The sequence below is a fragment of the Macrosteles quadrilineatus genome, unplaced genomic scaffold (assembly GCF_028750875.1).
Source record: "Macrosteles quadrilineatus isolate MER2022 unplaced genomic scaffold, UCM_ALF_1.0 Scaffold_8__2_contigs__length_117827958, whole genome shotgun sequence".
In the NCBI taxonomy this organism is placed as follows: domain Eukaryota; kingdom Metazoa; phylum Arthropoda; class Insecta; order Hemiptera; family Cicadellidae; genus Macrosteles; species Macrosteles quadrilineatus.
In genome coordinates this window covers 79798978-79813145 of record NW_026542601.1, presented here as the reverse complement: position 1 = coordinate 79813145, position 14168 = coordinate 79798978, and the positions used below count along the sequence as shown (strand labels likewise).

General features: G+C 33.7%; 1 protein-coding gene across 1 annotated transcript; it reads left to right on the top strand.

The window, feature by feature from the left end:
• Positions 1-6109: 6109 nt before the first annotated feature.
• LOC129001757 (zinc finger protein 436-like) lies at positions 6110-13402 on the top strand. Its single transcript, XM_054429192.1, has 2 exons — positions 6110-6376; positions 10046-13402. Exon 2 carries the CDS (start codon positions 10277-10279, stop codon positions 11531-11533), a length of 1257 nt encoding a protein of 418 aa, XP_054285167.1. The 5' UTR covers positions 6110-6376; positions 10046-10276; the 3' UTR covers positions 11534-13402.
• Positions 13403-14168: the final 766 nt, after the last annotated feature.

Below are 14168 nucleotides of genomic sequence, written 5' to 3'. Positions count from 1 at the left end.
CTTTTTGTTGTTGTTAAACTACGTATTTTCAGATTGAATATAAAATTAAAACTGTCCCAGAGTATATAGTCCAGGCGCTAAACGGGTTGAGTATGCACTGAAAGTCTGACAAAATTTGACTTTTGATTATTGTTGGGGACATCTAGTAGATGAAAAAAATCGATGATGTCGCATTTCTAGGGTGGTCACAACTCGGGGGGGAGGGGGGGAAGTTGCGCGGGTCATCGGTTTACGTTACCGCGTCTAACTCACAAACGGTTAATGATAGAAAGGTGGTTTAAGCGTCTATCAACGCCTAAATATATTATCCTTCAAAAAGGTTATTACAACCTTTCTTCTATCTCTTATGCTTTAGGCCTAAATCAACTTTTATTGCAAAAATTAAAATTTTAAACTACTTTAAAATCAAATATCGGAAATATTGTACGCGTTTAAGACATGCTACAGAAGATTTATGGTTAGAAAAACTAACAAATAGTACAAGAACACCAAGTTTAAGGAAATATGTGCAAAAACAACAGAGCTACGTTTCATTACGTAAGAGTAAACGTGGAAAATTCGTAGTAGTACCGAGGCGCGCATGGACGGTACGTAGCCCACAGTCAATATAGGTTTGATGTTGTAAGTAACTATGGGAAAGCTGAATTTTTCTATGCTGTTAGACCATGTTGAGATAAGTATTTTCCCAAAATTCCCCACTCCTACCCCTTTGTGCTTTCCTATACCCCCCCTTTTAGATAAATGTACAGCCTCTTAGAAATTAAGCTATAACTTTAAAACGGGTAAGGATAATAACGCAATCTTTTATTAATCATTTTGCGTTACGATATTCTACAAAAAGTGTATTTACCATGGTATCCTAAATATTCATAGTTAAAAAATATCATAAACATAAAAAAATGTTTTTTACGGATTAATTTATGAAACTTTTCTTTGTCGATTTTTTTATACGAGGTCGCACAACAAAATGTTTTGATACAACATTTGGGGTGCATAGTTTACATTTTAAAATGACACATAGTTATTAACAGTTTGTTTGCATATAGTGGTTATAGATAGTACAGTATATTGATTGTCTCTGGCTTTTTTGTGCACCGCAACAATGAAAAAAATTACGTATATTATGGTTTTTTGTATTTGAATTTGCCGCTTTATATAGATTATATTAACGTTAAGTAGCTCATCCAGTACATATACAGACTATAGTGATATACTAGTTAAAAATATGTTCGCCATTTTCCAATATGGCTGACAACTTTGTTAGTCCTATGGAATACCCTGTATTTTATGATTGTTTTAGAATGTAAACGCACAATTTTTAAACCTCTTTATTCTTGACATTTTTCTCTAAAGCTACTTGTTTAGGAGTTACATCGAAGAAGAAATGGTTTGTGAGCACATCCTGCATCCTGTAGCTCATAAACGAGTAAGTTCAAGAGCGAAAATACAAAGAATAAACAAGTTTTCAAATCACATCTACATTTTAAAAAAACTATAAAATAAATTGTTCCAATAACAAAGTAAGCTACCGTTTTTGAAAATGGTGGCCATTTTTAAAACAACAAAATCAGTATTTTTTAACGTATTTTATATATGTTTTTGAACGAGGACTTATATGTGACTTATTTATTCTTTGCACTTTCTCTCTCAACTTACTCGTTTATGAGCTACAGGATGCCGAATGTACACCACAAGCCTTTCTTTTAGATATAACACGCTGTAACTCCTAAATGGGGTAGGTTTAGAGAAAAAATGTCACGAATAAAAAAATAGCTTTTAAATTCTAAAATAATACTAAAATACAGCGTATTCCATAAGAAATAACAAAGTTGTTGGCCATATTGGAAAATGGTGGATATATTTTTTTATTCGTAACCATCCCTAAAAACATTTTTTACAAACAAAGGGGGTCGTCTAATAAAAAGTTAACTCTATATGGAAAATAAAATGTATGTATGTCCACTATGTAATCTCAACCGGGATGAAACGTGTACCCTTTTATAGCAGAATGTCCAATTAAAAAAAAAGATACGTCAATTTTGGTCCAACAAGTTATATTTAAATGAATATGAGTTTTTTTTTTTTAATTTTTAAATGGCAAAGATTGGTGGGCACTTGGAAATTATCTCAAAGGGGCGTGGAGTAAAGGGTGGGAATTGATAATGGAGTTTAATTATTAAATTTAAGAATTGAGATATCAATACAAAAATGGGAAAAATCTATGTAATTTAAAAAAATTATAAAATATTATTTGTTAAGTATCTATCAAAGTAAATTATAAAAGTAACAGGTTTGTTTTATGAATTATTAACTGTTTACAAGAGAAATTCTGATTCTCAGTAGGCTACATTTAAATTTTATTATTCATTCAATTGTTATCTGATCTGTATTACTATGTAGTGCTATTTGTGTATATTCTGTAGTTGAAATCAGTTTATTTCATGAATAATTGTATGTGATTCATAGAATTTTTTTAAACTGTTTTAAAATATTTTAAAATCAGTGTGTCTAACACAAAACAGACGGTCTTTGACCATTGTTCTTTGCATTTAAATAAAAAAAACACTGTATTGATATTTTATTACAATGAACACATTTTCTTCTTCTTCTTCTTCTTCAGAAATCTATAATAATTCTTTTTAAATATTTATTTATCTAATAATTATTTTTGTAGATTATCGTAACGCAAAATGATTAATAAAAGATTGCATTATTATCCTTACCCGTTTTAAAGTTATAGCTTAATTGCTAAGAGGCTGTAAATTTATCTAAAAAGGGGGGTTAGAGGAAAGCACAAGGGGGGAGGAGTGTTGACTTTCGGGAAAATGATCATCTCAACATGGTCTAACAGCATAGAAAAATTCAGCTTTCCCATAGTTACTTACAACATCAAACCTATATTGATTGTGGGCTACGTAGCATCCATGCGCGCCTCGATACTACTATGAATTTTCCACGTTTACTCTTACTGAAATTAACGTAGCTCTGTTGTTTTTCACAGATTTCTTTAAACTTGGTGCTGTTGTACTACTTGTTAGTTTTTCTAACCATAAATAGTTTGTAACATGCCCTAAACAAGCGCAATATTTCCGATATTTCATTTTAAATTATTTTTAAATCTAATTTTTTGCAATAAATGTTGATTAGCGCCTAAAGTATAAGAGATAGAAGAAAGGTTGTAATGACCTTTTTGAAGGATAATATATTTAGGCGTAGATAGACGCTTAATTCACCTTTCTATCATTAACCGTTTGTGAGTTAGACGCGGAAACGTAAACTGATGACCCACGCAACTTCCCCCCCTCCCCCCCGAGTTGTGACCACCCTAGAAATGCGACATCATCGATTTTTTTCATCTACTAAATGTCCCCAACAATAATCAAAAGTCAAATTTTGTCAGACTTTCAGTGCATACTCAACCCGTTTGGCGCCTGGACTAATAATACATTTGAATAGGAATAGTAAATAAAATATGATTTCTAAAACTATTCGATACATTTACACCTGTACTATTGTACATTTGCATGGCGGTAAATATCAATAATTATTGAAGTTTCAATAGCGATTGATTTCGACTCATATCGAATTTGAACTCATTTAATATTTATATATCACAGGGTGTTCTAGGAGTTTTTAGTTTTTCAAAAATTGGTTTTTTATGTGTTTACCCCTACTACATAAAAATGACAAATTATCATTACAGCCACTGTGTAGAGCTTAAAAACATATAATCTTGAATATTGAAGCGTTATTGTAGGATTTGAGGTTGAGGAGAATATTAAAAAATGTACATTTAAAATTCCCATGTTGTTCTTATGGAAAAACTGTCATAGTTTAGTTTATCAAATTTGGTAAATGTATTTATTTCAACTTACACTATCGACTTTTGATTAACAAAATTTGTCTTCCCTTTCCAAAGCAGAATACCTAAAAAACAGGTTAAATCTAAAGTTTTTTTAGATAGGGAACAAATATGATTTGTCTATGGAAACATTTTAGTAAACATCCAATCATACAAATTGAAATTCGATTATTCTGCATGTTTTCTGTGGTGGGGGTATATGGAAATGATTTGATCAATTTGGCATATTTATGTATTCAATTCCTACATTTCACATTTTACTAAAAATCCTCATATTATTAGCACATTAGTACATTTGAGCAGTAAACTAATTTAAAGTACTCGTTAAAGGTAATGTTATTTAAACAGTGAATCAATCCGACATGTTCAAGGAAATATTTTAGTGAAAATCCAATCAGGCAAATGGAAATTCGCTTAGTCTGCATCTCTAGTTGCGGCGGGGGTATTTTCAATTTAGATTATTGGACTGGGTGTGGGTGGCAAATGGGACCGATTGTAAAGGCAACTATTCTGGTTCACCTTAGTGAGTCAACTCATGAATAACTCGTATCAAAAGACTTGAATTTCACCGGCTCAATTTAGTTTTCTTCTTCTTCTCAGTCATATCACAGACTTTGAGAGTTGTATGATATAACATTAGTTTTATAACTATAGTTATAACTTATATTACTGTATAGTTATAGTTATAGTTAAAACTTATATTATAGTTTTATAGTTATAACTATAAAACGGGGGCACTAAATGATGGATAAGATAGTAGCTCGGACGGAGAGCAACTTCAGTCCAACTATCTAATCTGATTTTTGGTAAGCAACCATGGTGAAAGGGTAAGCAGCCATAAAGCATAAATACAGTACTAATGATTTATACTTAGTGCCACCATTTATACTTACTATATTGTCTAAGGAAGTATGTGCCGGTACTGATTTCTTACCGGTATTTTTTATCTAGTCAAAGCAAAGATATATGGAGATGAATAATCAATGATAAAAGACTTATTGTAGTCCAATGAGTCTATTTTCCAGTTTTTGATATGTGTATTTGTCACCCTTCGTTTTTTAAAGCTAGGTCGGTTGGAAACAACAATGTATCCTATTATAAAAATGAAGTCTGTTTTTAATACTGTTTCACGTCCACTTACGCTCGAGTTGCTAGTGGCTACTATAAATGGTTCTATATCTTACATTAAAGTAAATTTTATTAAATTTCTAAACAGAGATGCGATTTCGCCGAAACATGGACTCAAAGTTACTATCATTAAAAACACAAAAAAATAAACTTCCGATTTTACAAGAGTGAGAAATTATACTTAAGTCCATGATTGCACTTCCACCCAAACATTAGACAGTTTTACAAACGTTAAATAATATAAAAAAAACAGCAAGTTGATAATCCAGTTAAAATAGTGAACTGTATACTACACATGAAATTGTAGTGTTCTGAGTGTTCTAGGTGTATGTTTATTAAGGTTGAGTTTTAGTTTTACTTATTCTGTGTATATTTATTATTTGTGGTCAGTGTGGCGAAAAGTATAGCAAGCGACTTATGCGGTTGTATATGTAGAGAGTGTAGACGGTACCCGCATAAAATTCCGTACTCGGCAAGCTACGCACAGGAGTGTAATCCTATAATTCCGAATGATTTTGGTTTCCAAGTACTTTTTAGTTTAGTAGGATCAGAGTTACCATTGCAGAATGTTTTTTGTTCATTCAATTTTGACGTTTCTCTGAATTCATTGGTGACTGTATTATTTGTTTACCAGCACTGGAGGCTGGGGGGCTGCTGAGGAACTTTTACTCTTGTAGTTATGAATACCGTATTCATAAGTGTTGAGAATGTTGAGATAGATTTTGTTTAAGCTCAGATTTATGTTTCGCACCCTCATGGGAACTTGGGAACTATGCTCGTACCTACTTCCTGGCATTTTAGCGTACTACAATTACAGAAAGAATCCTTACAAGACAATGTCAGAACGTATCATCATATATTTTTGGTACGTAAGACTGTTATAACAAATAATTATTGGGAGAATAATATAATCTACGGTGTAAATTAGCTTACACCACTTGCGTCCGAGTCGACTCCGCGATTCGTTCAAATAGTTCAGATCGTTTCTGAATCCTCCATCAGATTCAATGAACTGAACTGAAACTGGGAAACAGTGAAACTGAAACGGAACGGACAGACGACAGAAGAGAAGAAGGAGAAGGGAGAAGGCTAATAAAACTGATGACAGGCAGAGGCAACTCGAACTCAGTGACAACAAAAAATATTATTACACAGCCCTTCTTTTAGATATTAATATTAATTTATATAGCCCTATTTCACAAGTATTCCGTTTCATGTTAAAATCTGTATTCTTTTTAACCATATAGGCCTAGTTAATAAAATATATGAATGAATTCCCGTTGGTGTTTGTAAAATGTAAGAATGTAACATCTCGGGCAAAAGTTTAAAATACTTCAGGGCCTATTACATTTTACCGCAATCAGTGGGCCAACCATTTCCCAGCAGGTAAGGTATTTTTTCTTGATATTCAATATTGAGAAATGTGTTTTATTTGTCGACATGTAATCAAACAATCGGTGTAGCCTACTGTATTACCTGGAAAATATTTGTAGCCAATTTCTAATTTATACTTACTTAGAGGCTAGGACCTAACCCTATGTCATGACTAGGCCAAGTTTGAGTGATGATTTAGGCCACTAGGCAATTCCACCACAAGCTTGTTAAAACTGAAAATGGGCCGCAGTTTACTATGAAATAGGGACAGATTGGCGATTGTCTTTTTAAGTTACTTTTCCGACTAAGTTATCTTGGCCTATTTACCTAAATACCGAACCAAAAGAAATCGGTATTTTTTAAATCCATCAGTTACTCTGTATCATAATTTTGCCAACCAAATCTCATTATTTTATTTTTTTCAAACGACTTACCCTAACTTTAATTTCATTTTAGATCCATAAGCAATACCTAAGTTTAGGCCTATCTACAATTTAAGTACAGCAAATCATAGGCTAAGTAACTTACCACTTATAAATAGCTTAAGTTTAAGACAATAATAACTTAGGTTTTTACATACCTTCGTCATTATGACGAACATTATGATAGGGCTATCTAAATGATTTTTACGTAGGCCTATAGCCTATTCGCATCATTTTATTGTTTTTTGTGTTCGTGTCTTCTGTGTTTCAATTGTGTTTATGATGAGTTGCAAGCTTTGAAAATGTTGTCCTTCGCAACAAAACATTTAAGCTGATGAGCAATATTAATTGTTGGACTATTTGACGGAGGTATGTAAACACGAGTGCCGTCATCCTGTAATCCAGCTACTAGGAGGTCTTGAATTGTGGATATTTATAGGCATGCACTGTGGATGCGATACTCCCTGGTGTGGATTAAACGTTTGCACGAGTGAGTACTACGACAAGACCAATTTGTATATACCAAGGCAAAAATGTGGTTCGGATTCCACTATAAACTGTAGGTCCCTTAGTTTCCATTAGCTGTATGGGCTATTAATTTAACAGCTGTGTCTAGGGAATGTCGGCCTTAGTCACTAACAAGACTACAAGATCGCGCCACTCATCCTACACTTATCTCCTTTCATGCTTGGCTTAAAATACTGAACTCTGATTTTATAACTGCTTAAAATACTAAATTAAACAGTAAACAACAATGGTGGGGGACAACAATGAATACTTTTCCTACTTTGTATGGTCGCCATTTAATAAGAAAGTAGCCTACAAAGAAAGTATTATCTATTATTGTCTTAACAAATAGTCCAAGGGCCAGAAAAATGGATTTTGAACATAAGTTTAACTTTTTCTAATTGTCAATTGAAATTTTGAGTGGGGAAGGCTCCACTTGAGCTGACAACAAATTTGTCTTGACTGAGTTTGAGAGAATTTACAAATAAGTTAAGAGGTGTTACGGTAACTGACTATGGTTATCTGAATCTAATTGAAAAAGACCAAAAGATTATGTATGTTTTTCCGGGAACCATATCAGTTTTTCCAAACAGTCCTAATTAAAAAGGAAAAATTTTGTACTAGCTGTAAGTTGTATAAGCCCATAAAGCCTTACTTGTAAGATTTTCCATTTTTCTACTTAGGCCTATATACACTGAATAACTATAAACCCGCTTACTGTCCGCGAGAGTAAAGAAGTCCCCTGAGCTCCGGCCTATTCGTAGTTTGAAGGCGTTACGCTTGAACGTTTCGTGCGACAATTACTGTAGAGCCGTCTTGACGCTGGTCTGCTAGTTTTAAGGCTTAATTTTTATATTTAGGCCTAATATCTGTAAGTTTTTTATAAATCTGTCATAATATTTTTTTCCATAGTCATACAATCGAAGGAAACCCATTTTCTAGTGTTACTAAGGCAAATTAATAACCTTTCTACTATATGATTTTTGTTTATCCATTAATTAGTTAATCCATGAATATACTTATGGTGAATGCATATTACCGGTAATACACGAGTGCAGCAGTTTCAATAGCATTCATCGCAATAAACAACTTATTATTAAAGTTATTAATCCTATTACCATAAACCTAAGCAAAAAATCAAGAAAACAAGCAAAACCCCTTAGTTTGACCCAATGTCTACGAAAATCACGCGGTTTGACGCGTTCACATCAGGTAACACGCCATCGACGTCTATACTTTACCAACATTTCTGGAACGTTAAATTACCATCCATCCAAGTTTCGTCTAGATAGAAAATTTTCCTTTTTTGTTCCCTTAGCTTTTTTATCTCTCGCATACTTAAACCTCCAATTAACAATGCCAAGCCTTTCAATCAAACATTTTCTTTTAGGACCAAATTTCTTCCACCTGAACCCCATATATCTTTTAAGAGACGCCGAAGTGCCCATTCGCTCCATTTAAAATTAATTCTTTCTCTCAAAACAGGTAATAATTTTTTACATGTAGGGACATTTTTTTCGTTCTTGTAAAAATTGTGTATTACATCTACAGTTACACGCCTATCAAAACTATCTATTTGTACTTTATGGTGGTCAGCCTTCTTGCGTTTTTTCCCGGGTGTACAGAGTTCTTCATCCGGAGTTTGTTTGCCGGCTTTTCTAATTCGTTTAATAGTTTTTTTATGAAACTTTACAATCGTTTGCGGCACGTTATGTTGCCTATTCTATCGGCACTAATAACTTTTTGTCTTTACATTCGTTGTCACAAAACTCGATCACCCGTCTAATTAAATCCCTCTCTCCACTATGTATAGTAGCACCGCGTTTTCTTAAATCAATAGCTACAAGTACCGTCCAAAACAAAACGAACTCATTACGCGAACACACGAGACTGCACTGAATCAAATGACGTGACCACATGATGATAATCCACTTAAGAAAACAAAGATATGAGAAATTATGTTTACAACAGTTGTTTACAGACAGACAGACATCGAGGCGAGGCGCCCAGACGCTTAGCGCCTGCAAATAGTGTGCGATACCCTCCAAACTTAGCTGCGTATCGCTCTGGCTCAAGGGACTTCTTTACTCTCGCGGACAGTATGTTTGTTTTTACCCTCTGATGGGGTAGTTATGACCACCACCAAAAATTGATTTGTTGAGATAAAAAATATCTTGATTGCTAAAATATTAAAACATTATTGGTCATAATTTGAATATTTAAATTGAAGAAAAAAGAGTACCTAGTCATAATTCCCCCATCTGTGGTCAGAATCTGTAGGTTTGCTGCTGCGGAGGTATTTATATAAACTTAATTTTGGAGGATGGCCTTTTTTCCCACCCCAGAAACAAAATACTGGTTTGCACCCGCTGAAGAAAATTCCTGCGGGCACCCATTCCATTTGTTTTGTACAATGAAAAGAAATCTGTTGTGCTTTTTAAAAAAAACTTCAAAAGGAAGCAAACATGTGAGTTGCATTATTGAACGAGCCATACAGTACATCTGATTAAGATTCATTATGCAATTGTTGACTAACAGCCAGTAATGCCTGTGTTCCTATCGACAAATCTATAGATTTAGGGTCTTGGTCAGGTTGGTGTGAAACTTAAATGGTGAGTTCAAGTGGTGATATTAATTTTATCAAAGCCTTGTCTAATTAGTATATAAAACTAAAAACCTCTAGGATTTATTATAAATTGTAAAAAACGGTGCCTGAACTGATTATTGAATTTGTGTTTTTACATTTTTTCAGGAAGTACAACCTCTCATACAGACCAGAACGTGGTTTTCAAGATTTTCAATAAGTGATAGGAAAGGGATCTTAGGAAATAAACTTTATCCTCAGTTTGGATTTTTTAAGCAAGACTTATAACACATGTATAAAATTTCATTTGGTATTCCTGTGGTGAAGAAATAATTTACCAATGTAGATTACGGCATTTAGTTTTCATAAGTGAAAATAAAAAATATTGCTGCGGAAAAGATGGGAAGTCCTCTACCAATAGAACAGTCTGAAATGAGTGAAGTTTTAAATCTTCAGGATCAAAACTCAGCTGAGGTGGGGGACAACAATGAATACTTTGTAGAAGAAGAAATTAATGGTGTTTTGGAAGAAAATGAAGATGTTGATACGGAAGAAAAGTCAAGCTACATTTCTGAAATGGAGGAAGGCGGTGAAATTGTCACTTTAGAAGAGAATGAAAATAAATCTAGTTTAACAGAAGATAGTGAAGAACTGCCAGACTTAGAAGGGACAAGTAAAGATCCATCCAGTACAGAAGTAAGTAATTCTCTTGATGAGGAAAGTAATGTAGAGAACGGAAATCTAGAAGATTTATCTTACCTTACACAAATAAGCAATTTCTCCAACTTGAAACCTTTTACATGTGTTCTTTGTCAAGCAAATTTTTCCAACAGTTTCCGTTTAAAGCGACACCTAATGAGTCACGCTGGGATAAGGCCTTTTAAATGTGAGTCGTGTGATGCCTCATTCACCAACAAATATCACCTTCAGAGGCATACGATGACGCACACCGGTATAAAGCCTCATAAATGCCCAACTTGTGATGCACGTTTTGCTCAGAGCAACGGTCTCAAGCAGCACCTCCTTAATCACTTGGGGATAAAACCGTACGCTTGTCTTATCTGCGGAGCCAAGTTCGCCCACACCGGCTACTTGAACCAGCACATGTTGAGCCACACTGGTGAGCAACCCTTCCAGTGTCAATTGTGTGACGCAAAGTTCACCAGGAGTAGCAGCTTGAAACAACACATCCTGGTGCACGAGGGAACTAAACAGTTCAAATGCGACATTTGTGGCAAAGACTTTGTTCGTAACTACAGTCTCAAGCAACACATGCTGTCTCACAATGATATCAAGGCTTTCCAGTGCATTCTATGTGAAATGCGCTTCACAAACTCCAGCCACTTGAACCGACATTTGGTCACGCACACCGGCGCTAAACCGTTCAAGTGTGACATTTGTGATGCGGAATTTACACAGAGTGGGACGTTGAAGCGCCACAAACACGGGCACACTGGGGAGAAACCTTTTGAGTGCAAGCTGTGTGGCAAAAAGTTTGGCGAGAAGAACAATTTAAACAAGCACTTGCGGGTGCATGCCCGAGTACGACAGTTCAAATGCCAAGAGTGTGAGGCAGAGTTCACTTCAAACTCCAACTTGAAGCGCCACATGGTAAAACACCCGGACCACTTTGTTAGTGTTGAACAGAGTAACTAGTCTGAATCAACACAATAGTGTGACTAAACTACTATGTAACAAGAAAACTAGTCAAATGAAAGACAAGATGGACCTTTATAAAGAGTACGTTGAAGCCATACCTAGTCACAGATTTTATAATAACAGACAGTAGTGTAAATACTTGTGATAAGATGTTTTTATTTTTAAGAAATAATTGTGATTTTGTTTTCTTTGTTTTTGTTAACGATTTTACCAATTTTAGTAAAATAATTCAATAGCTCAGGAAAATATTCATTTTGTGTACGATAAATGGTGTAATCTATATTCTTGTAATCTATATTCTTGGTTAGCCTAATGGATAGGATATTTGGTTTATTAATTTGCAGATTTAAAAGTGTTCTTTTAATTTTAACTGTTTCATCTGGATACTGATATGATTTTCAATACAAGTCCTTTCAATTTAGTGTTAAAGGAAACCTGCTGTTTAAAGAGAACCACATAAAAGGAGGAATAATTTGTTTTTACTGCAGCCAACTCATAAAGTATCAGGCCACTGCTTGTGGCTAAAATTAAATATCTTTTTAGCTTATTTCTTATTCTACTTTAATAATCAATCAAACAAAATTAAGTCAACCCATTTAGGTTATTTTATCAGGTTAGTCGGTGGCTCAGTCAGTAGGGCTACACTTCCAATCTATGGCAGTGATGTCTTGGATTCGGATCGTTGTACCTGCCACTACATTTTATCAGCCCATTTCCACTCTATAGCGTCACGGCTCACACCTTGCTTTTGCTGGATACGATCGCACAAGCTTCAGGCCTATGTGGACAGGCAAATGCAAGGTTAAAAGCCAAAGATGTTAAAAATAATATTAAAATAAAATAATATAAAGAAATTTAACTAACCGAACAGCTTTGACCAAAACTGTTTTATTCTCCAACCTCATTTCTGATCACTACTAGGCTATCATATTTCTGAAGTTACAATTTTCTTTTGCGAAATAAGCACATCAGAACCTTTCAAATCCTTACTATAGTGAGAATATTTATCAAAAGAAACATTTTGCGTTAATAATACTTCAAATTCTTAACAAATCTTTAAAATAATTTCAAAAGGTAGCTTTGAGTTAAGTTAACAGTGTACTTATGGGACAGGCTTGTTGATTTTGGTATAAAATGTTTAAATCAAGTATAAATAGATAAATAGACCTATGCTATTTCAAGAATACAGTAGAACCTCTTTAATCCGAACCCCCGTAATCCGAACGTCCACTAATCCGAACCCCTCATTGCTGTACTCTATACACAGTACAGCAGTTCTTTATTGTATACTGTATTTAATTTACAGTACTGTTTATTCACCATGTTTACTACTGTATTAAATAAACACTGTGTTTTACTTTATAAAACATTTTTTTTCACTTTTCCCAAAATGATGTTGATCAATTTTAGCCATATTTTAGCTATTGTTATGTAAAAAAAACAATATGCTCTGTAATCCGAACTATTCAATAGTCCGAACTACCCCTGGTCTCAATTAGTTTGGATTAAAGAGGTTCTACTGTAGTTACAAATTATATTACATGTTAGCCAACCATAATGAAAATTTTAGATGTAGGTAGGTACTCCTTAAGAATAAATGTGTCATTTAAAAAATTACTTAAGATATGGATGTTTTACATAGGTGTTGAAATTTAAATCAGCCAAGATGTTATCTTTATTATTTGTCGTGAACTTAAAAAGTGTCTAGTTAACAGTAACATGTAAAATCCAGTTCTCCTGTATTTTCCCACTTTAAAACTGTTTTGTAACAGACAACTAGTTGTGCCAATGAATGAATGTATACTGTGTAAACTATTTTGAGCCGCTACTTTAAATAAGCACTCTACATGGTTTCCAGACACATTAAGGATAATTACATTATCGTACAAAAATTGGCTTTCTTATACTGACTTATTTCACCCCACCCCAAAAAAGAAATCTATAATGTAATGTATGATAAAATATCTTGAGTCGAGGTTAATTTTACATTGATGTGAATTCTGTTCAAGAATATGTACAGCTGCATTCGAAACTGTTGAACTTAACAATAGTTATTTGGTTACTTTGTATTTTACAATCATTTAAGCTACTACAGTATTACATTTTACTTTTCACTGTTCTAAAATCATCCCCATACTAAATCATATTAATTAACTTTGCCTAAACCATAATTCTAATTGTGCAAAACGCCCATCTTATTCTCTTGTTGTCAGATCAATGATCAATGAATCAATCAATCACTGTGTTAATTTTATTTAGTCTAAACAAAGATTACATATGCTATGCAAAATATGTAATCTTTGGTCTAAACATTCTTCCAAAATAAAGTAGTAGCAAACTTTATAGTTGAATTATGTAGCCTACCTTCCAATATTTTTAAAAATATTTACCCTTTTTGTCACATGGCAATTAATATTGGTGCTTGAAGTCTTCACAGTAACAAGACCTTGAGTCTGAGTTTAGGGCTCTTCCCTTACAAAGACCAAAAAATAATGCAGCTGGTGATGTATTTAACCAAAATAACATAAATATGAACTGCTATATTACTGTGAAATTCAGGTGTTTGTTTCCATGTATAATACTTGAAATTTGAAAAATAGGTTACAACGTATGCTGTGAGTTTCTCAACAAC

Coding starts and splice junctions, on each gene's coding strand:
- LOC129001757 (XM_054429192.1), top strand. CDS start 10,277: ATGGGAAGTCCTCTACCAATAGAACAGTCTGAAATGAGTGAAGTTTTA.